Genomic DNA, 21,755 nt, shown 5'->3' on the forward strand with positions numbered 1-21,755 from the left:
CACATTACACATCCTCGTCAGGAAATGATGGTGTTCTAAGGAAACTTAATGAGCAGCCGAGAAAATCAGAACATGATAGTACCAGGCATGAATAAATGAAACGCGTACGATCAATCATCAAGCTGCATTTACCCCACCTACCGCTCTCCTCTCCCTGTGAGGAGACTGCCATTAGTTATTACTTCGTTCATCTCAAAATAAGTGTCGTGATTTTAATTTTAATTTAAGCTATTTTTTAAGGTTTTGTATTTAAACTACTATTCTTCCGTCCTAAATTAAGTGACTCAATTTTATACTAACTTTGTCTTTCGTCCCAAAATAAATGACTTAACTTTGTACTAAAGCTTCACTTATGTTGGGACGGAGGAAGTATTTTGAAACGGCGGGAGCAGTGGAAGAAAAAATGGACTGCCGTTTCATCGTCTGAAGTTCCACATTCCGAGTGAAAAATAAACGGACAGCCAACAACGACCGCAACGGATTGCCGGCAGCATTCTCGCCGATTAACCACAACGGTAACAAAGTAAAACTTCACACCTGCCGATCTTCTTTGACTGATGCGCCAGTGCCAACCTCTGCCCTTGACTTTTCCACTAGAAAATCAGTAAAAAAAAGTATAGTAAAAAAGTGTAGTACTACTAAACAAAGTGGGTAAACAAGTGTGGCAGAGGGAGCACTGCACCACACGTAGGCACTGTTCCTCCTGACACCCTGTTCTGGAGTAGCAAAATATACTGTCCCTCCCTCCCCAAGATCGTACCGCTAATCCGCCTTAATCTTTGTCCTTACCTTTAACACTATTTATTTATCAAATTACTAATAAACAATTAATATACCCATCACGCCGCCCAGACCCTTTCCTCCTCCTCCCCCACCCCCCACACTAGTACTCCACTGCTGCTTCCCTCTGCTCCTCCATGATTGCATTCACTCCTGTCCGTCCAGGAAGCACACACTCTCTTCTCTTCTCACTCCCTCTCTCCTCCATCCTTCTCCTCGGGCGTTCGTGTACGGGGTTCATGTGTAGGATGATGATGTCCTAGGGTAGGGTGGAGTAGCGGTGGGATGGGGAGCGGCTGGATCTCCGCAATCCTGAACGGTTCGCAGCTGCGGCGGCGGCGCTGAGGGGTTCAAGATCTTGTGCTACTCAAGGTACGTCTCGATTTGGGCGCCGCGTAATCTTAGGCGGCAATGTGGAGATTGTGCCGGAGGAACATAGATTCCCCCACTTCTTTTCTCGTGGATTTCGTTCGCGGGTGCTTTTGGCTATTTTTGGCCGCGGGCTGCGCTGCCCGCCCTGTTTCTTGGCCGGGGCCGTTTGCTTGTGCTGTTCCTCGTGCGTGCCGTGCCGTGCCCTGACGACGATATCTTCCCAGATAATCCCATTCCCAGAACGCGAACTGCCCATCTTTTCCTGCCAAAAAGGCTGTGGTTTTAGTTCCAGTGAGGGGGCTGGGTTGCTTCAGGCTGCCTTTTTCTCTCGGCGTGGTGGTGGTGGGCTTATTCTCCTTCTCCTTCTTCTTCTTCTTCTACAGGATGGATGTGACGCGGGGATCTCGCTCTCTGCCTCTTTAGGAAATGCGGCGATTTCTCCCCTTTATTGGTAATTTGTTTCGAGGACCCACATCTTGCAAATATCTCGAGATTTTCTTCTTCTTCTTTCCTTGGATTTGCCCTTGATGGCGCTGCTGATTCCGGGTTCGTTCGTCCCCTTTTTATGCCGCTCGCTTGTGATGCCTATCACTGCCGTGGACGGTCAGTTTCCCCCTCTTTGCGGCCGGCCGGGTGGGTGCGGGTGGGTTTCTTGCTGCGTCTCTCCTTTCTGCTGCTGATTTGAGGCCTAGGTTAGTTGGTGATATCTATCTTTCTCTGTTTCTGTCGTTGGTTGGCTTCTCTTGTCACTGCCCTCCTTCTCCTTCCATCCACCATTCGTGCATTCATTTGCGTTGGTGGGATTAGGCCCCATTTTGAAGGATTTTTTCTTCTTGTGATTTTGGTGTGTGAAGTGGGATTTTAGCCATTCTTGTTTCTTGATGAGGCCAGGCCTCTGCATCTTCTTCTTCCCCAAGTGTTCGTTTCCCAATCTTGCTCCACTTCTTCCAATCTTGTCTTGTAGTAGCAGTGTTCTGGTAAATCCATGCCCCCTTTTCTTGGCTTCAACTTTTTCTCCGGGCATTGCTTGGATCATCAACAAGCTGCTAGAATCCATGAAAATTTCGTGTCTATCCCCCCACTGAACTTGGGGACTCGTGGCTGCCATCTTGGCACGTTTCTGAGCTTGTTGGAGAAATCTCTGCAGATGTGGGTGATCCAGCTGTGGCTGATGCCCTCTGTTTTGTCATGGCTTCATCTCAAACCAAAAGTCATTAATGGCCTTAATGGCGTTTCCCTCTTAGTGCGGTCATACGTAAAGATACTCCTAACAAACAGCTGGGCCGTTTCAGAAAGATGCTAATTTTTTGGAAACAATTTACTGCCTTACCGTTTACCCAGTCATAGTTTTTGACCGTTGTGCGCTACTGCTGGCCGGTTTGTTTCGAAGATGTCTATATATAGCAGAATACAGCCACCCCCTACTGCAATTTCTGTCTCCAGAGAGTCTCTTGGTTTCCTAGGGTGATCAGTTCAGATCCATCTTTTTTTGTGTTTGTCTAGTTTTGGTTTCGTTCATAAGAAATCTTCTGCATATAAGGCACTAACTAACATTCAGTGTTTCTGTTGTGCCGCAGGTTGTTGGCCGGGAATAGATCTTATGTAGGCCGATTTCTGGTCGATTTGAATTTCGCAACAGGTTCCCTTAAGGATCCAAGGAGCACTGTTCTGTTGCGCTCTCTTGGCCGGCTCTGATGTCGAGGACGAAGATGGCGGCGAACAATCCGATGCGCAAGTACTCGTGGTGGTGGGACAGCCATATCAGTCCCAAGAACTCAAAATGGCTCCAAGAAAACCTCTCAGGTAAACATGTTGGGTCACTGTGGTCATATCTGTTGAGATCTTCATATTCATTGTTTGGAAAACACCAACCATATGAAATATACTTGAACTTGAATTATTGCTGGTCCTCTGTCAATTCAGTTTGGAAACAGTTGTTATCCTTGCTGTCTCTTGCGTTGGTTGGTATAGGCTATGTTGAACCCCAAGCATTTTCTTGCCTTACCACGTCATTATCTTAGCAGTGTGTTGTGCATGTTCAAGTTCAAGGGTAAGGGTGGACTGCTTTTAATTATAAAGGACAAATTCAGTTGAACGCTCTGCCTGTTATAATGTTGTACAAAAATGGCCCATCTCCTCATGTCTCGTTGAAAGTCATCAAAGTTATTGAGGAAAGGCACATGGGCAAGTTCAATGCCCCTGTACAAGAAAACGCTACTTAAATGGGCAATCTTTGTTGGGAGTCACATGTCCCTGTGCTGGATTAGGTTGTTTAGGAGGTACATGGTAAATTCTTGTGAGGAATCAATATAAGTTGAATTGACCTGTCAACAATCTGGACTAGTATAGCTCCTATGGTGAATATTAAGTTCAGGTTCAGTAGGGCGACATTCATTAATCTTTTTTTTCAACAATGGATATTTGATGCTCGTACCACATGTGACACTGTTCTATAATATAATGTGGGCACCGCATCAATGCCACACCTGAACTAACAATTTGATATACAAGTATGATAATTAAAACTTGCTAAACTTCATATGAAAATACAGTAGTAAAATATAATACAAGTACAATAGTTAAAACTTGCTAAAGTTCAGATGAAAATACAGTAGTAAAATACTTAATGTAAGAATAAACATTGTTAGTTTACTGTTTTGTTTGTGGAGAATAGATGGAAAATTATATCAATTTCATTTTTTGTGTGTTACTTTCCGAAACTATTAGATTAAGTGTTTGCCGTGTCAACGTGTATCAGTAGATAACTATTTTTCCTTTTGCAACATTTACGTGGATTGTATACTGAACCAATCTCCATTAATGCATGATTACACAGATACGGATAGCAAAATCAAAGTTATGATCAAGATCATTGATGAGGACGCCGACTCGTTTGCAAAAAGAGCAGAAATGTACTACAAAAGGCGCCCAGAGCTGATGTCCCTGCTTGAGGAGTTATACCGTGCTTACCGAGCTTTAGCTGAAAGACATGACCATGCAGCTGGGGAACTCCGATCGGCTCATCGGAAAATGGCAGAAGCATTTCCGGATGAATACCAGTTAGATTTGGATGATGACCTGCCATCTGAAACTGCATCCTCTGAAACTGACTCTGACAGCCGTGACATGACACCCTTTTTCCGCTCTTTCATCAACACTGGCGACTCGAAAAAACGTAGTAAAGGTATCTGTACAAACTCACTTCTTTTGTAGATGCAATATGCAAACATGAGTGAGATAAAACTAATACACATGTATTTAAAATTGCAGATGATCAGGACCATGAGAAGTTACAGAAAGAAATTTCAAGCTTGTCACAGGAAAATCAAGACCTTAAGAAGAAGATTTCATCTGTGTTAGAAAAGAGTGAAAGTGCTGAATCTGAAGTTCGATCCCTCAAGGAGGCCCTTGCACAACAAGGATCCGAGAAAGAAGCCGCGGTTTCACAATGCCAGCAATCCAGTGACAGGTTGCAGAACCTCAAGTCTGAAATATCACATACCCAGGAGGAATTCAAGAGGCTAAAAGAGGAGATGCAAAATGGCCTGCAGAATTTAAGCACTGCAGAGGAACAGTGCCTTATGCTTGAGAGGGCTAATCAGGATTTGCATGTGGAGCTAGATAAGCTGAAGTATGCTTCAAAAGAGAAGCATGAAGAGCTTAATGAGAAACAGATTGAGCTGGAAAAGCTCAGCATCTCTATACAAGAGGAGCAGCTCAAGAGCATGCAAGCAGAAATGGCACGGCTGTCTTTAGAGAAGCAATTGGCACAAGTACAGGAGAAGCTGCGGCTTTTGTCTCTTGAAAAGCACGGTGAAACAAGTAAGTTTAAGGATGTTGAAGCAAGCAAGCTTATGCTTCAGAAAGAATTGGAGATGATTCGAGAAGAGAACCGTAAACTGGATGATCAAAACCACTCCTCGACATCCGTGATAATACGTCTGCAGGATGAGATAATTTCCTTGAAGAATGCACAACGGAAACTCGAGGAGGAGGTGTCTCGGCATGTGGAGGAAAAGAAGGTACTTCAAAATGAGCTTTCACACATAAAGAATGACAGAGGTGATGTTGAGAGGAAGCACTTCTCAATCAAGGAGCAAATACAAGTGGTTAATTTCAATGTGGAGTCACTCCAAGCAATTGCACAAGAGATGAGGGATGGAAATGTTGAGCTAAAGGAGACTATCAAGAATCATGATGGCATGAAAGCGTTGTATGTTGAGAATCTGATGCAGCTGGAGAGAACAATGGAGAAAAATGCTCATTTGGAGAGATCTTTGTCAGCTGCTACCACCGAGGTTGCAGGATTGAGACAGAATAAGGCCACACTGGAAGAATCTTGCAAACAGCTTAGCTCCAAGATTAATGGCTACCAGTCTGAGCGAGCCATGTTCATTGCGCGGATTGAGGGAATTTCTCATACCATGGAGAAGCTATCAGAGAAGAACGTGTTTTTGGAAAATTTATTATCTGAAAACAATACTGAGCTTGAAAACCATAGGATGAAGCTTAAAGACTTGGAAGAGTCTGCACAGGCACTCCGCAATCAGAATTCTTTACTTCGATCTGACAAGAGAACTCTTGTGCAGGAGGTACAATGCCTGATATCTATTTTACTTTGTTACTCCCTCCGTCCCATAATATAAGAGTGTTTTTGACACTACACTAAAAAACACTCTTATATTATGGGACGGAGGGAGTAGTTCATTGTAATGCTAAAAGCGATGTAACTTCATCTAAAATAACATGTAACTTGATGCCTGGATTCTTTGATGTTGTCTCAGGTGGATAGCATCAATGGTGCTCTACTTGATTTGGAAACGCAGTATGCAGAGTTAGAAGGAAGGCATTTGGATCTCCAGCAGGAGAAAAACGTGGTTCGTAATGAAGCGGTCAAACTACAGGAACTGTTAAGGCTAGAGAGAGAGAAGAGCCAAGAACTCACCCACTCAGATAAGGCTCAGTTCAGTGCTATACAGAAGCAGATAGCCCTACTTCTAGAAGATGGACGGCATAAGGAGAACCAGCTTCAAGATGAGGAGCACAAGATTGTTGAAGCTCAGATCGAGATTTTCATCTTGCAGAAGTGCTTAGGTGACCTGGCAGAAGCAAATTCTGATGTCTCAGGGCAACTGCAGAAGCAACAAGAGGCACACAAAGTTCTTGAGGAGAAATTGGCATGTTTGACACAGAACAACCAGCAGCTTACTGAAGGGATTGGTTCTGTGATGGAAGTACTACAGTTTGATGAGAAATATGGACCCTTGGATCTGATGAAGGTTGACGTGGTTGTGCAGCTCATCTTGCATGAGATTAAGTGCCTGCTGAACACCATTTCTGATGCCCAGGATGTCAAGCAGAACCAGATCCTTGAGAAGTCGCTTGTTGTCACCCTCCTGGAGCACTTTGGACGGGAGGTGGCGGATCTGAGGTCAGAAAGGAGTGTTCTGAGGCAAGAGTGGCAAGCGAAGAGCGAGGAACTGCTGCAACTGCAGAGTGAAAGGCATGACCTTCTAAAGATCAGCTGCGACTTGCGTAAGGATGTGGAGGCCCGTAACCGCAAAGTGGATGAGATGAAAGCCGAGTCAAAGTTCTTGGTTCGACAACTCTCAGAGCTGCAAGAATCACGCCAGTCATTGCAAGCTGAGATTATTAAGCTCATAGAAGAGAACTCCTCGCAGGCAGGAAAACTTTATGACTCAAGGGAGAAAGAGAAGTCGTCTGAAGATGATTTCAGTAATCTGATTGGTGAAGCAATCAGGACAGATATCCTTGGTATTGTTTTCAAAAGCCTTCACGATGAGAGGACATCAGAACTGCAAGCTTTGCATGATGATTTCGGTTGCCTCCATGCGGCAGGCAACGAGCTTTATCAAGAGATCAGACTGATGAACAAGAAGCTTGGCGATCTGCAACTCGAGAATAACTACCTTGAGAAGGAGCTCAGCAGAACTTTAAGCATCTGTGATGGCTCTAGTCCAGAGATTGGTTCTGCAAGAAGGCGTACCATGCGAAGAGATACCAAGCTATTGAAATCTGGCAGGAAGAGCCTACAGGAGAGTGCGGTGAACGTGGAACAGCGCAAAGAAGTCGACAATGCTGGTCTTGAAAAATCAAACGAGATGTTAAGGGAGGAGCTTCACAAGCTGCAGAGTGAAATGCAACTGCTTAAGAACAACAAGCAGCCAGTGATTGATGTCCGGTCTTGCGACGCAGAGATCTCGAAATTGCTGGCGAACATGCAAATTGCCACTGCCAACGCAGCTCTCTTCAAGGAGAAGGTCCTTGAGCTCATCGTAGCATGCGAGAGTTCTGAGATCAGTGAAATAGTACAGAAGGAGGTGTTGAAAGAGGAGATCAGTCGAAGGAACTCCTACGTGGATGCACTGAAGGACAAGCTAAATGCTGTTGAGATTGAGAACAGGAGGCTGAAGGTTGACCTGAATGGTGACTTCACGGTGCTAGGCGCATTGCAAACTGAAGTCAGTGCCTTGGAGAAACAAACCCTGTCACTGGCCAAGGATTGCGTACCTTCGAACAAACTCAAGAAAGAGGTATACAACCATGCATTTTATCCGTACCATGTTCTTTTTGTATCTTCCCCATTTGTATTCACGTTGAAGTATGATGCCAGTTTATTCAACTCTTTTTGCTAGACGTTTTTTTCTTCATATTTGTGTTGTAAATATAAATAGTATGTATTTTTTATTGATTACCTTATGTGATTTTGTTTCACTCATATGGGTCTCATTTCACTTGCCCCTTTGCCAGGAATTTCTTTTGTCACCTCAGCTCTCAAAGATTGCTGTGAGACCAAGCGATGACCAAAACTCGCCGAAGCTGGTGAAAGACATGGAGCTGCAGAGGTTGCATGGAACCATCAAAGCACTCCAGAAGGTGGTTACGGACACCGGAGTCGTTCTTGAGCAAGAAAGGCTTGATTTCAGCAGCAACCTCCAGGACGCCAGGAAGCAGATCGAAATGCTCAAGCTCAAGGACGCCCTGGACAGCGACGCGAGCGACGCAAACTACGAGAGAATGCTCAAGGACATACAGCTTGACCTCGTCCAGACCCCCAGCCGTCGAGCCATCGGCTCGCACCGCCTCAAGAAGAAGATCACGGCCCAGCCCGACGACAAGATGCTCGCGCTCTGGAGCGTGGTGAGAACAAGCAGCGGCAGCGGCAGGCACGACGATCTGCGGCCGCCGCAGAGCGAGGCGGCGTCCGAGAAGGACAAGGGCAGACGGTCCACCTCCGAGCTGATGCTGGTGAAGGACCTGGTGGTCGACAAGCAGGACCTGCCAAGGCCCGTGGTCACCACCACAGAGCCGCACCGCGAGTGGAAGAAGAAGGTGATCGAGCGGCTGTCCTCGGACGCGCAGCGGCTCAGGGACCTCCAATCCATCCTCCAGGAGCTGAGGGCGAGCGTGGAGGCGTCGGGGGAGAGCGAGCTGGAGAGCGTGCGGGCGCAGATGATCGAGTCCGAGGAGGCCATCACGCAGCTCATCGACACCAATGGCAAGCTGCTGACCAAGGCCGAGGAGTTCACCTCGGCGGACGGGCTCGACGGCGGGAGCGTGGACCTCCGGAGCCGGAGCCAGCGCAAGATCCTGGAGCGGGTGAGGAAGATGTCCGAGAAGGTGGGCCGGCTGGAGATGGAGATGCAGAAGTTCCAGCAGGTCCTGCTCAAGCACGAGGAGGAGCGCGCCAGCCGGCGCGCCGCCAAGACGGTGCAGCGCCGGTCCAGGGTGCAGCTGGTGGAGTACCTCTACGGGAAGCGGCGCGGCGGCGGCGACGGTGGCTCCCGCCGGCAGAAGCGCGGGCCCTCCTGCTGCATGAGGGCCAAGGCCATCGACGACTGACTGACGTCCCCAGTTTGTTTATCCAGCCCAGTGCTAGAAAGGCGCCAAGTTTTTTTTTTCTTACCTAGCTTTAATCTTCAGAAAATGCAGCAAACTTTGCTCTTGTTTCATCATTTTATTATGCTGCTCTAGGTAAATAATTATGTGAACTGTCTATCCTAGTTTCTTCATTACCTCAAGTAAGGATGTAAATGGTAGTCGTCAGGACAGCGGTAAACTGTTAATCTTTTGTCGTATAAACTGTTAAATCTTTCGTCGTAATTTTGTTCGCTCATGTACAATTATGATGCTGTTTTTCATTCCCGTTGACAGAGGTAAACTGTTAATCTTTGGTCGTATGAACTGTTAATCTTTCGTCGTAATTTTGTTCGCTCATGTACAATTCTGATGCTGTTTTTCATTCCCGTTGGTTGATCCAGTTCATGTTCTTCGGTTATGCTTCCTCCGCCCGAAAATAAGTGTTGCTGATTTAGTATAACTTTGTATTAAATCAGCGACACACATGTTTTGAGATGGAGGGAGTAGTATGAATGAATATGTAGTGACCCCCCTAGTTGAAAATATTTTGCAATGAAATCGCAGGCCAAGATCTTTGGAGTTTGCCATGATCTTTTTTTTTTGAGGGGTTTGCCATGATCTAGAAAAGCTACAAAATGGACTCACAAGTTTGGGCTTCAGGGTTGTTTAGAACGACCGCTGTTTGGGCTTGGGCGCAACATTGTCAACCATGTAACTATCACACGTCTCTCCTTGATGCGGTTGATGCGGCTCTTGACGTCTTTGATGTCAACGGGTACCTCGCCCTTTATTGTCACGTTGAATTGTTGATGCTTCTGTGTATGAAACCCATAAAGGTGTGTGCGGAATCTGTTGGCGTGTCTTCGGTCTCATAGTACAGCTCCCTGGTTTGTGAGGAGTCCCGCACCTGTTTCTATAAAAAATGATGTTTCGCCTCCTGGAGAAAGCGAAATATGTGTGTTGTGTAGTGTGGCCAGGGGAATCGACCTTATTAGAACTTTGATTATTTGCTTATTATGTTGGCCATGACTTTGTTTTGCCATTTCACTTGCATCCAATATCAATAGCTACAATACCAAATAAATATTAGATGGACATATATTTCATAGTGAATCTAATGACACTGATTTGGTAGTTTGGGACATATATTTCATAGTGAATCTAATGGCACTGATTTGGTATTGTGGATGTTGATGTTAATATAAAAAAATTCAAACTTTACAAAATTTTGCTTAGGATAAAACTAATATGCTATGTATTTAGACATGGGGGAATTATATAAACAAGAATTTTATGCATTGAGGAATCCCAACCTGAGCCCTAATTGACTAACCACACGAATAAATATTCTTTGAGAGTTCTGATGCAACAACTCTCCTTCTTTGTCCCGTCTTTCTTCTAGAAAATACTTAATCCCAAAATCCCTATGTTTTCCCCATACAACATCCAAACAAAGCAGATCATAATTCCATAAAAACCAGTCATGCCATGACATCCAAATCATGTCTTTTTACCTATTCATGTGTGTTTGGATTCCAGCTTTCCGAAATGCCCTAAACCCACCTGGACATCCAGGTCTGCAACCCTAAAAATCTCAGTGCTAGGCACTGTAAGGGTTGTTGGCATTTCTCATTGCAACTAGGGCCTTCTGATGGTCATAGGCTCTGTTAGGACAACCTCTCGATCCGCACCTGCTCTAATCGTCTAGATTTTGTTGCTGGTGAATACGCACAACTGGTATCTAGAACGAGAGCTCCACTACCATCTTAGTGGCTACCAATTCTCGTCACCTTCGCCCATTCTGTTGCCGAACAACGTTGGACCAACATTAGTGATGCTCGGCCACACATGCGACCGGAACAAGGGTATCACGACTGAAGGGCATGGCTGCTAGGTTTGTTGTGGCTAGGTGCCCGTGAAACAGAGGTAGATTTTTGACGGTTTCTTTTTGTTTGTGCTATACTTGCAACCACACACAAATGTCATAGGCTTTTTTCCTCGCCAAAACCTTCTTTTGTTCCTGAAGGTAAGGGTGGAAAGTGGCAGTGGATAAATATAAATAACTGATGTTTGTATTTAAGAACATGCCTATTCGTATTTGAAACATCCACGTATGAAATAAAATGGGATGGAAGATATCTGGATATATTTGAAAAATACAAACACAAACATGGTACAAAAGTTTATCACAAATATGAACATGGAAGTGGATATATCTGTATCCCGATAAAAATTTCATGAGCTAATTTAAGCAATCCTAGCCCAACATGGCAATATCCAGCATAAAAGCCTAACAAGCTGTCAATTTTACTTTATTATCTAATTAAACTTAGGAATAATTATGCATTATAGTAGAATTTATTCATAAACTTGTCCATCATTGACTTGTTGTATATTGCAACTTGATTATTTTGTGTCACTTAGCTATTCACTTATTTTCTTTAAATAATATATCACTATTATTCGTACCTGTTTCGAATCAAGTAAGCATCTGATATATATTTGTATATTGGAGCAACATTCGATCCGCATATGTATTCGTATTCGTATTTGTTTAGGAAATATTCTATAACACTAAGCTCCCTAGTTTTAAAGAGCCCACATTCAATTGAGGTCTTCAATTAGAATTGGGTCACCTGATTTTTGGCCGGGTCAACAATTTCTCAAAGCTCTCTCATTCAATTTTTTAACATTATACAATATGCTTCCTAATTTTTACGGCCTCACAATTAATTGAAGCATTCAATTTAGAATTGGGTCAACCAATTTTGACCGGGTTAACTCTTTCTCAAGCCCTCATATTCAATTCTTTTAATTCACTATGTTCGCTAATTTTGAAGCTCTTTCATTCAATTGACGTATTCAATTTTGGATTTGGTTTACGATTTTGAATGGGACAACGATTTTGCAAATCAATCAGCAACAACCGTTCTATAAAAACATATCAATCCCGTGCACCCTCCCACCACCTAGAAAAAAGAAGCACCACCATGTGATATTGTAGAACCAATATAGTAGTACATGTGACCACTGATACGGAAAATACTAACACAAACATGTTATGGAAGATACCCGGATATATTTGAAAAATACAAACACAAACATGGTACGGAACTTTAACACAAATATGAACATGGAAGTGGATATGTCTGTATCCCGATAAAATTTCACGAGCTAATTTAAGCAATTCTAGTTCAATATGCCAATATCCAACATAATAGCCTAACAAGTTGTCAATTTTACTTTATTATCTGATTAAACTTAGGAATAGTTATGCATTATAGTAGAATTTATTCATAAACCTGTCCATCATTGACTTGTTGTATATTGCAATTTGATTATTTTGTGTCACATAGCTATTGACTTATTTTCTTTAAATGATATATCGCTATTATTCATATCCTTTTCGAATCAAGTAAACATCCGATACATATTCATATATTGGAGTAACATTCGATATGCATACGTATTCGTATTCGTATTTGTTTAGAAAAAAATATGAAAAGTGAAGTGGCGAGCCAATCAAGGCCGCTTCTGGGCTATTGTACTTTCGTGCGGACTGATTACGGCAGGCCCGGCCCGCCCCAGGAGTCCTCTGTCCCCTCCATCATCTCCGTCTACAACACTTCTCCGTCCGTCTCCTTCTCCGCCCGCACGCCACCTCCTCGCCGCGTTCCCCCCGAAAAAAAAGAAAACCTCCTCGCCGGCCGGACCTCTCCGTGCCCCTCGATTTCCCACCTCCGCTCGCCGGCCGTCCATGGCGGCGGCGGCCGTCGGCATCAGCAGGACCAGCGCGGCGGGGGCGGGAAGCACCAACAGCAGCGAGTTCCGCTTCTTCCTGTCCTGCGACATCAGCCTCCCCCTCACCTTCCGCGTCCTCCAGGCCCCCATCCCGCCCCCCGCTCAAGGCGCTCACTCGCACTCCCTCCCCTGCCCCCTCTCCCCTCATCCCCAAATCTCTCTTGTGTTCACTTCTGACCTTTCTTCTCTGCTTCCTGGCAGATGGTCTCGACAAGAAGGTCTCGGAGCTCTTCGTCGAGTGCAAGCTCTACATCGACGGCATCCAGTTCGGCCTTCCCGTCAACACAAGGTACTCTCGCTCTGTCCCGTCTCTCCTATGATTTGTATGTACTTGACTAGATGATCTCCAGAAACCCGTGGATGAATAAAATTTGTTAAATGTGAAGTTGGAATCTAAGATAAATTCTCCTGGAATAAATTTGGTAAACTGAAATAGCCAAGGCCCGTAAAATAGCCAAGGTGTTCAGAAAGCACAAATGAAAAATCAGTATGCTATGCCTAGATAGCACAGCTGAAGACAGCCGTGTTGAAGTAAATGGAACGGGGAATAATTTTACTTTTGCCTAATTATGATGCAAGCTCATTAAGCAAAACTTGGACGATTCCATCTGTCAGTAATGGGAAGTGTTGATTCAGAACAGCACAATTTGGAAGCTGCAAATTCAATCTTTTAAGCTAAAAAATTCGCACGAAAAAAGTTCTTTTAATCTAAAAAGGGAGTTAATAAAAGATTTACTGGGAAGTGACAAAAGCATTGGAGCGATTGCACACTGAAGCGTGCTAAAAGTACATCTAGAGGTCACTCAGGAGAGAATTTCACACCTTAAATTTTTTAATTAACTTGTGATTTCTCCTTCCTAGATGTAGGCATAAAAAACATAAGGTAATTATGTGAGGATGGATAAATGAATAAATTTCAGGCAATAAAAAGTGTTTCAATAATGGTGAGCAGTAAGCATATTTAGTAAAAACAATTAAAAGGATTTGGAATGGCATACATTTCATACAGTATTGAAGAGGACAGCAGCCAGCAGGTTAGGTTATTGTTGTACTGTAGCAACCCAGAAACTACAGATCTAATATGATATCGTCATTATTCCGTTACTTACCAACCAGAAGTATGCAATTACCTCTTATTCACATCGCCACCATTAGTAACTTCTTGTAACCTTGGTTCCAGGCTCGAATCGTCAGGACCGCCGTACTGCTGGAATGAACTCATCACGCTGTGCACCAAATACAGGGACCTAACCTCCCTCGCGCAGCTCGCATTCACGGTATACCATCTATATCTATCACGGACTTCGATGATTTTGAATTATAACAAAACAAAACTATCTTGACAGGTTGATATAACTCGTTAGTATGTTGTTTGACTTTTGAACTGTGCTTTTGTATTGTTGATTGATGTAGGTTTGGGATGTGTCGTCTGGTGAGGGCAAAAGTGTTGTTGGTGGGGCCACTATATTTCTGTTCAACAGCAAGAAACAGCTTAAAACAGGGAAGCAGAAGCTGCAGCTATGGCCCCAAAAGGAGGCAGACGGAAGAGTACCTACCACAACCCCTGGCAAGGTGGGCAACCTTTTTTTAGGATCATCAATCTCTGCGTCTGTTGTTTGCTTCTATCACCTCAAGGCGAGATTAACTTTTCGTATCGGTTAGTACCTGTAGGTTCCTAAGAATGAGCGAGGGGAAATTGAGCGGTTGGAGAGGCTCGTTAACAAGTACGAGAGAGGGCAGATACAGCATGTGGATTGGCTGGACCGTCTGGCCTTCAGTGCGATCGACAAAGTCAAGGAGAAGGAGTGTGAAAGGCTGGAGAATTCTTTCCCGAGCCTAGTTGTTGAATTCTGTAGTTTTGAACACAGAGTTGTCTTCCAGGTTAACATCGATTCTCCGTTCAGTTTCTATGTGTCTTCTTTTCATTCTGCATGTTACCATTTTTTCATCTGTGTGTTCTTTTCATTCTCTGGTAACTATTCATAGATAAAGGAGAAAGAAAATTCTTTTTGAAATGTTGAGTAATCTGATATTTGTTTAAATGCAAGAAATATAGTAATGTTCACGAAAAATTCTACTCTGATTTTTTTCCTGCTCAGGAATCTGGAGCGAATTTCTATGCACCAACCCCTGTATCATTATCAAACGAGCTTGTTACCGTGTGGGATCCTGAACTTGGACGAACCAACCCATCTGAGCACAAGCAGTTAAAGCTTGCCAGGAGCTTGACTCGTGGAATAATTGATAAAGATCTGAAACCAAGCTCAAATGAGCGAAAGTGAGTGCAAACTGCAGTATGTTTTGTTTCGTTTGTTGTTTCCCCGTCACCTTATGATCTTCATGTGGTACCACCATCACGCTGTAGTAGCACTCAGAGAATAGAAAGTCCCATGATGAATGCTGCTAATTTCAATGGTTGCTAATATCTTGATTTTCTCAAATGAATTAATGAGGCAAACACATTTTTATGTTACCTGCATGAATCAGAAGTGGCAAGAAGCACAGACCAGGTGCTTAGCTTAACAGGAATATACAATTGTCGGTTTCTAGTTAAATAACTTTGTGCTTTGTGGGCAGGTCGCTTCAAAGAATCATCAAATGTCCTCCTACACGGACTATACTACCAGATGAGAAGCAATTGGTGTGGAAATTCCGTTTCTCTTTGATGTCTGAGAAGAAAGCTCTTACAAAATTTCTTCGCTCAGTGGATTGGAGCGATATCCAAGTTAGTAAAAATACCAATATCTCAATTGATTGTCATACTTCATATGTGCACCAGAGGAAACCAGGGGATTTCTTTGCTTGCATGTGCTCTAAAGGACCTGGCAGACTGTTTAATTTTTTGGAGATACTAAATCCACATACCTCGATCTAATTTATAAATTATCTTGCAGCTTCTTATGTTTAGTATGTTATAATGGGCAGGAAGCTAAACAAGCTGTTGAATTGATTGGAAAGTGGGAAACAATTGATGTGGCTGATGCATTAGAGCTTCTCTCATCAGATTTTAAAAGCGAGGAAGTAAGCTATCTAGGCACCTCTGTCCATGCTTCTGTTTTTAATAAATGTATGTGAGGTTGTTTTTGTATTGCTCTTTCATTGATAGAGGCTTTTGTTTGTTGCCCTTTATTCTGTTAACTGAATTACTACCTCCGCCCGGGTTTGTTGGTCCCCTTCGTATTTTGTGCCAAACATTGACCGTAGATTTGACTACAAATTATAAGTTGTATGTCACAAAACTTATATTGTTGGATTCATATCTGAAAGAGGTTTTCAATTATACTATTTTTAGTGTATTAAATCAAAGGTCAAAGTCTGACCCAAACTACAAGGAGGACTAATAAACCAGGACGGAGGTAGTAGTCACTAATAATTATGCAATTCCCATTCTAGATTTTTTTTTTTGAAAAAACGTTGGTATGACATCTAGAAGACGTGTGTTCCTTTTGTCGGGTCTGTTTATTCAGTTTTGCCATCACTTACACATACTTCTCTCATATATCGCTTGCTCTGGTGCAGTAGAGACACCGTCTGCTCATTTTGTCTTGTATACTAGATTTATGTAGTCGTCCTATTCTGTGTTTGGGATTGGCATGGTATATGAAAAATATTACCGGCGCTGCTGGCTTCTTACCTGGAGTACAAACATGAGTTTTTTCTATTTTAGCCTGTGAGCTTTCATTTCTTAACCTTCTTTAAAATAACTTTCTCCTGCACCGCTACTAGCACATTTTTCTTTCCGACCAAAAAGGTTTTCTTAAGGTTATAGAAGATTCTCCCACCTCTTAGTAACTAAGCAATGATCGAGTAACTAGTCCATTCGAATCTGGATGACAGATTTTATCATCTCATGCCCTCCTAAATATTATATCCTAAGTTGTATTTTTTGTGCAAAGGTCCGTGCTTATGCTGTGAGCGTACTTGAAAGGGCTGATGATGAAGAATTGCAATGCTACTTACTCCAGTTAGTGCAAGCCCTTCGATTTGAACGATCAGACAAGTCACGTCTGGCACACTTTCTTGTAAACCGCGGTATGATCTATCCTTCTAATTAAATTCTACAATGAATGTGATCATGAGTCCATTTGTCACATCCGGTTACTGGATCAGTATTTCTTTGTTATGTGACTACTGAGAAAACTCAAGCATGCGTTATGATCTTTTGTCCATTTCAGCTTTATCAAACATTGAAATTGCTAGTTTCCTTCGCTGGTATGTGGTTGTTGAGCTCCATGATCATGCATATGCAAAACGATACTACAGTACGTATGACATGCTTGAAGATGAAATGATGAAAGTATGTTCCCTTCCTTTTTGGACACATCATATTAGCTCTATCGTTCCTGTTCCTGATACCTAATCTTTCATTATGTACCATTGTTTCTGTTAACAGATGGTTGCTAGGGAGGATGGGGATGAAGATGGGTTTCGACTGTGGCAGAGTTTATCACGTCAAACGGAACTCACTGCTCAATTATGTTCTATTATGAAGGATGTAAGAAATACTCGTGGTAATGCAGAAAAGAAAATCGAGAAACTGAGACAGTTGTTATCAGGAGTTCACAGTGAGCTTACCCACTTTGATGAGGTAAAACTTGTTACAAATGCTTACATTTACTGTTCTTCAATGCTAGAAAAACAAGGATTGTGTAGATTAACTTGTCTTAGTTGCTTGGATTGACTAATTCTGATAAATCCTTTCCAGCCAATTCGTTCACCATTAGCACCTACACTTCTCCTTACTGGTGTTGTGCCTCAAGAGTCATCTATATTCAAGAGTTCCTTAATTCCATTGCGCCTTACATTTAAGACGGCAAATGGGGGAACGTCCAAGATGATTTTCAAAAAGGGTGATGACCTCCGCCAGGATCAATTGGTAATTATTCAAGTCTGATTCTCATTCAGTGGAAATCATTTTTGGCTTTTGTTATAGTCTGTATGTCGGCATGTATCACCATCTTTACATACTGGATCTTACATTCTGAACTAGTGGTTACATTGTGATATTCCTTTGAAGCAGGCCAGTCATATCTTCAATCCTTGCTAACTTGCCACTTAAGCTACTCCCTCCGTTCCTAAATATAAGTCTTTTTAGACATTTCAAATGGACCACAACATACGGATGTATGTAGACATATTTTAAAGTGTAGATTCATTCATTTTGTTCCGTATGTAGTCACTTGTTGGAATCTCTAAAAAGACTTATATTTGGGAACGGAGGGAGTATAAAAAAATTGAACATTACGCATTGTATGTGATTGCATGCTGACTTGAGTCTTCTTTCAAAGGCACATAACTGTGTCCAATCATTGTTTTAAATCAGTGACACTTTCTGCTTAAGCATTGATCTTAGGTCGCTCTTCTGTGTTACTCAGTCATGTTGAGAATACGGTGGTTATAGTTCCTACAAGAGTACTAACCATGAGCTGCATATCACATTCCTGTTTTTGTGGTGCATGTATATGTAAATTTCAATGCATAGATAGCCTATGTTTAGCATAGGCACCATGTCATTGTATAAATAGATACATCCTTTTTACAATAGTGGAGCTGCATACGAGGCAACATGCAGCATATAGATGCTTAAAGATATGGTGACCATTCTTGTGCTATTATTTAAATATTGGTCTCAGTGTACATCTCAGTACCTACCTACTTGTATGGAAGGTAGAGATATCATGACTAATTCGTGATTCACTTTGTAGGTCATTCAAATGGTCTCTTTAATGGACCGATTGCTCAAACTAGAAAACATGGACTTGCACCTTACTCCATACCAAGTTCTTGCAACTGGACAGGATGAAGGGATGGTTGAATTCATTCCTTCCAGCCCGCTTGCACAGGTAATTTGAGTATTTGAAGATCATGGAAGCCAGTAGCTAATGTCGGTTTTTAGAAGACTGGTTATGTTTTACGCTGTAACAAAATTTTCTACATATTGTAGATTCATTCTGAAGTAGTTTGTTGATTTAAATTGTTGTTTGTTCGCAGATTATATCAGAACATCGCAGTATTACAAGTTACCTGCAAAAGTTCCATCCTGATGAAGATGGTCCTTTTGGTATAACTGCCCAATGCTTGGAAACTTTTATAAAAAGTTGTGCTGGTTACTCTGTCATTACATACATTATGGGTGTTGGAGACAGGTTGGTGCCTTCTCTTTTTAAGTACTCCATATCTGTATAAGAATCAGGATAGCTAATCCTTTATGCTTAGAAATGAATATACAGAAGCATTTATTTCAGTTTTCTGTACATTCAGCAATCTTCAACTGTGATGCTGCATGTCCAACTCCATTCATTTTCATTTAGAGGAAACTGAATTTATTTGAGTGCCCCACTTCATTTTTATTTTTCTTGATTACTGTTCAGCGATGAGTATGGTTGTTTTTCGTGTACCATTTTGTAAGGATTATATAGCTCAACTAGGTGTTTATTAATTGTGACCGATATTCTGATTTATAGCGCCAACAAGATGAAATGCTCCTCATTCTTGTAATCTGTCTATTGTCGGGGTATTTCTATAGAAACTTTTATCAATAGCAAGGATCTGGTTGGCTGACAATGGCATCCAGTTCTTTTTTTCCAGTCCATTTGTCTACATGAGCTATATGCAGTTTGCGAGGAATAACAAATTGCTGATTTCCCCTCCCTCTCTATTTCTCTCTAGGCATCTAGATAATCTTCTTATAAGAGATGACGGGTGCCTTTTCCATGTGGACTTCGGTTTTATTCTGGGTCGAGATCCAAAGCCATTTCCACCTCCAATGAAACTATGTAAAGAAATGGTCGAGGCCATGGGTGGCACGGAAAGGTAATTTGTTGATCCGTTCTGTCAATACTTGAATTATTATTCATTTGCTACAGCTCTTTGAATCGCTGCAACTTGCCTTTTGGATTTCAGCCAATACTATACAAGATTCAAGTCCTACTGCTGTGAAGCATACAACATTTTAAGGAATAACAGCAGCCTTATATTGAATCTATTCACGTTGATGGAAAGATCGAGTATTCCAGATATCTCTACCGAGGAAAATGCGACCCTTAAGGTAATTAAATTGGTTTTATGAGTGGATTTTTTTTCTTCACAAAGAGCAGAGCAGCCTATAATCCCATACCGTTTCCCCCTTTTATGGTGTGCATTGATCAGGTTCAGGAGAAATTCCGGCTGGATCTGGACGATGAGGAGGCTATACATTTCTTCCAGGGTCTTATCAACGACAGTGTCAGCGCGTTGTTCCCTCAAATGGTTGAGACCATCCATAGATGGGCTCAATATTGGCGATGACCACTTCTCCTTGTTTGTATAGGGTGAGTTTGGTGATGATGTCTGGCTGTTGACATGATATTATCGCATAATAACATGCTCTTGCAAAGTTGCAATGGCCACTGATGACCTCCACTCTTTTATTTAATCTTCACCAGCTGCAACGGACTATTAACAAATAACAACAGATGTCAAGCAGAGACTGAATGTTAAGAGGAGACGAATGCGATAGATTTACAGCATAACGGGGAAACAACGGACAAATGAGCACACATACTTTATTTCCCCGTTGGATACTTCTAACTTACGAAATGCAAACTTGTGAATATGTCTTCTTCATGTAAATCGTCTTGTGTGTGATGTAATTAACAAAGACTGTGAAGTGCAAAATTGTGAACATGCTAGCATTTAACTTGGTCTATGTGTGATGTAATTCGGCATATATAATATGTGGTGGCAATGTGTTGATATAAGCCTAGGAAAAAAATGTAACAAGCGGGCGCTTATTCTAGTTTACCAAACAATAGAGTGCTCATTTGTTGCTATCCAGAAAATTTCGTGAGATATTTTTTCGCAGATAATGAAGATCTCTCATCTGAAACTGGCCTCGACTCATGGCTAATGCCAAGTCATTGTTTCGAAACTGGCCTTGACTCATGGCTCATGCCAAGTCATTGTTTCTTCTCTGAGAAAAAAAAAGTTGGTGAATACGGATTGTTGGATTTGGAAGGATCTTGAAACAGAGAAGACGACGAATGATCTGGTGAAAGTGCTTGGCGTTGTTTGACTCAGGGGGATAACAAAATCTCAGAAGAGCATAAGCAAGAGAGCACATTATTCCCTTGCGTACATAGTGCATAGAAATAAGTATGAAAACAGTGATAATTAATATAGATCGGAGCGAATAGCAATAATCATAACTACCAACACTACAACAAATTAGATTGACGGCCGACTTGCTTGTCTCATCACAAACAATCCGTTTCACTCACGGCAGGCAGGCAAATAGCTAAGAATCTTATCACAAGCAACCCGTTTTACTCACGGCGGGTAGGCAAATAGTAGCTAAGAAACTTTGTGTAAAGAACAACACATGAAAAAACAAATTTCGCACATTTGTTGCCTTGGTCTGTCGGTAGCTTGGCCTAGGATCTCAAGTTCTAAACCATTTGATTCGTCCCTGGGGCGACAAATCCCTGCAGCGTTCGCTGTTGGCTGTCGACAATAGGAGACACGCTGACGGCATCCCCATCATTCCCAAACGAGGGGGGGGGGGGGGAGTGGGGGGGCTAGCCCATGAAAACTTGGACACTCCATGCCAGGGTGGTGGTTTTCTTGGGGTTGTTTGGGGGGGGGGGCAAGGTGCTAGAAGAGTTGTTCTACCTTACCCTGTAAAGGTGCCAAGGATAGAAGCGCGATGATGGTCTCCCCTTCGGGTGACATGCATCACTGTGGAGCCCCAATACCTCTCGAGAACCGGCCTCGTGGTTTGCAGGTGAAACCCTATGATCCAACTCTTTGGATTGGACGATGGGCATCTTGTCCCACCTCGTCACCTTCTTGGGACGTCGCTTTGGAAGACCTTCATTCCTTTTATGAATTCCCTGTGTAATGGAATTGTGGTTAGCAGGATATCGGCAGGCGATGCCGGTTGC

General features: G+C 42.6%; 2 protein-coding genes across 3 annotated transcripts; both read left to right on the plus strand.

Annotated features, from left to right (window-relative positions):
* The first annotated feature begins 831 nt into the window (after window positions 1-831).
* On the plus strand, window positions 832-9,276 carry LOC109774763 (protein NETWORKED 1D). Of its 2 annotated transcripts, none has more exons than XM_020333524.4 (6): window positions 832-1,152; window positions 2,730-2,955; window positions 3,989-4,336; window positions 4,423-5,744; window positions 5,937-7,706; window positions 7,924-9,276. In XM_020333524.4, exons 2-6 carry the CDS (start codon window positions 2,847-2,849, stop codon window positions 9,013-9,015), a joined length of 4,641 nt encoding a protein of 1,546 aa, XP_020189113.1. In that variant the 5' UTR covers window positions 832-1,152; window positions 2,730-2,846; the 3' UTR covers window positions 9,016-9,276. The 2 variants fall into 2 exon arrangements, with proteins under 2 accessions (XP_020189113.1, XP_040244843.1); XM_040388909.3 differs by lacking the exon at window positions 832-1,152 and adding an exon at window positions 1,536-1,603.
* A 3,360-nt stretch (window positions 9,277-12,636) lies between these two features.
* On the plus strand, window positions 12,637-20,701 carry LOC109774764 (phosphatidylinositol 3-kinase, root isoform). Its single transcript, XM_020333527.4, has 18 exons — window positions 12,637-12,941; window positions 13,036-13,123; window positions 14,015-14,111; window positions 14,248-14,406; window positions 14,506-14,715; window positions 14,934-15,112; window positions 15,412-15,559; window positions 15,760-15,855; window positions 16,731-16,866; window positions 17,010-17,131; window positions 17,228-17,422; window positions 17,540-17,710; window positions 18,540-18,677; window positions 18,826-18,980; window positions 19,504-19,647; window positions 19,738-19,882; window positions 19,984-20,144; window positions 20,259-20,701. The coding sequence occupies exons 1-17, from the start codon at window positions 12,791-12,793 to the stop codon at window positions 20,119-20,121; spliced, it is 2,472 nt and encodes an 823-aa protein (XP_020189116.1). The 5' UTR covers window positions 12,637-12,790; the 3' UTR covers window positions 20,122-20,144; window positions 20,259-20,701.
* The last annotated feature ends 1,054 nt before the right edge of the window (window positions 20,702-21,755 follow it).

This window comes from Aegilops tauschii, chromosome 5 (assembly GCF_002575655.3).
Source record: "Aegilops tauschii subsp. strangulata cultivar AL8/78 chromosome 5, Aet v6.0, whole genome shotgun sequence".
Taxonomy (NCBI): Eukaryota; Viridiplantae; Streptophyta; class Magnoliopsida; order Poales; family Poaceae; genus Aegilops; species Aegilops tauschii.

Bases quoted from the DNA above. Each gene is read 5' to 3' on its own strand.
- LOC109774763 (XM_020333524.4), top strand. From the start codon at position 2,847: ATGTCGAGGACGAAGATGGCGGCGAACAATCCGATGCGCAAGTACTCG. The intron at 2,956-3,988 runs GTAAACATGTTG...ATGATTACACAG, and splicing joins GCTCCAAGAAAACCTCTCAG to ATACGGATAGCAAAATCAAA. The intron at 5,745-5,936 runs GTACAATGCCTG...ATGTTGTCTCAG, and splicing joins AGAGAACTCTTGTGCAGGAG to GTGGATAGCATCAATGGTGC.
- LOC109774764 (XM_020333527.4), top strand. From the start codon at position 12,791: ATGGCGGCGGCGGCCGTCGGCATCAGCAGGACCAGCGCGGCGGGGGCG. The intron at 15,856-16,730 runs GTAAGCTATCTA...TTTTGTGCAAAG, and splicing joins CAGATTTTAAAAGCGAGGAA to GTCCGTGCTTATGCTGTGAG. The intron at 17,132-17,227 runs GTATGTTCCCTT...TTCTGTTAACAG, and splicing joins TTGAAGATGAAATGATGAAA to ATGGTTGCTAGGGAGGATGG.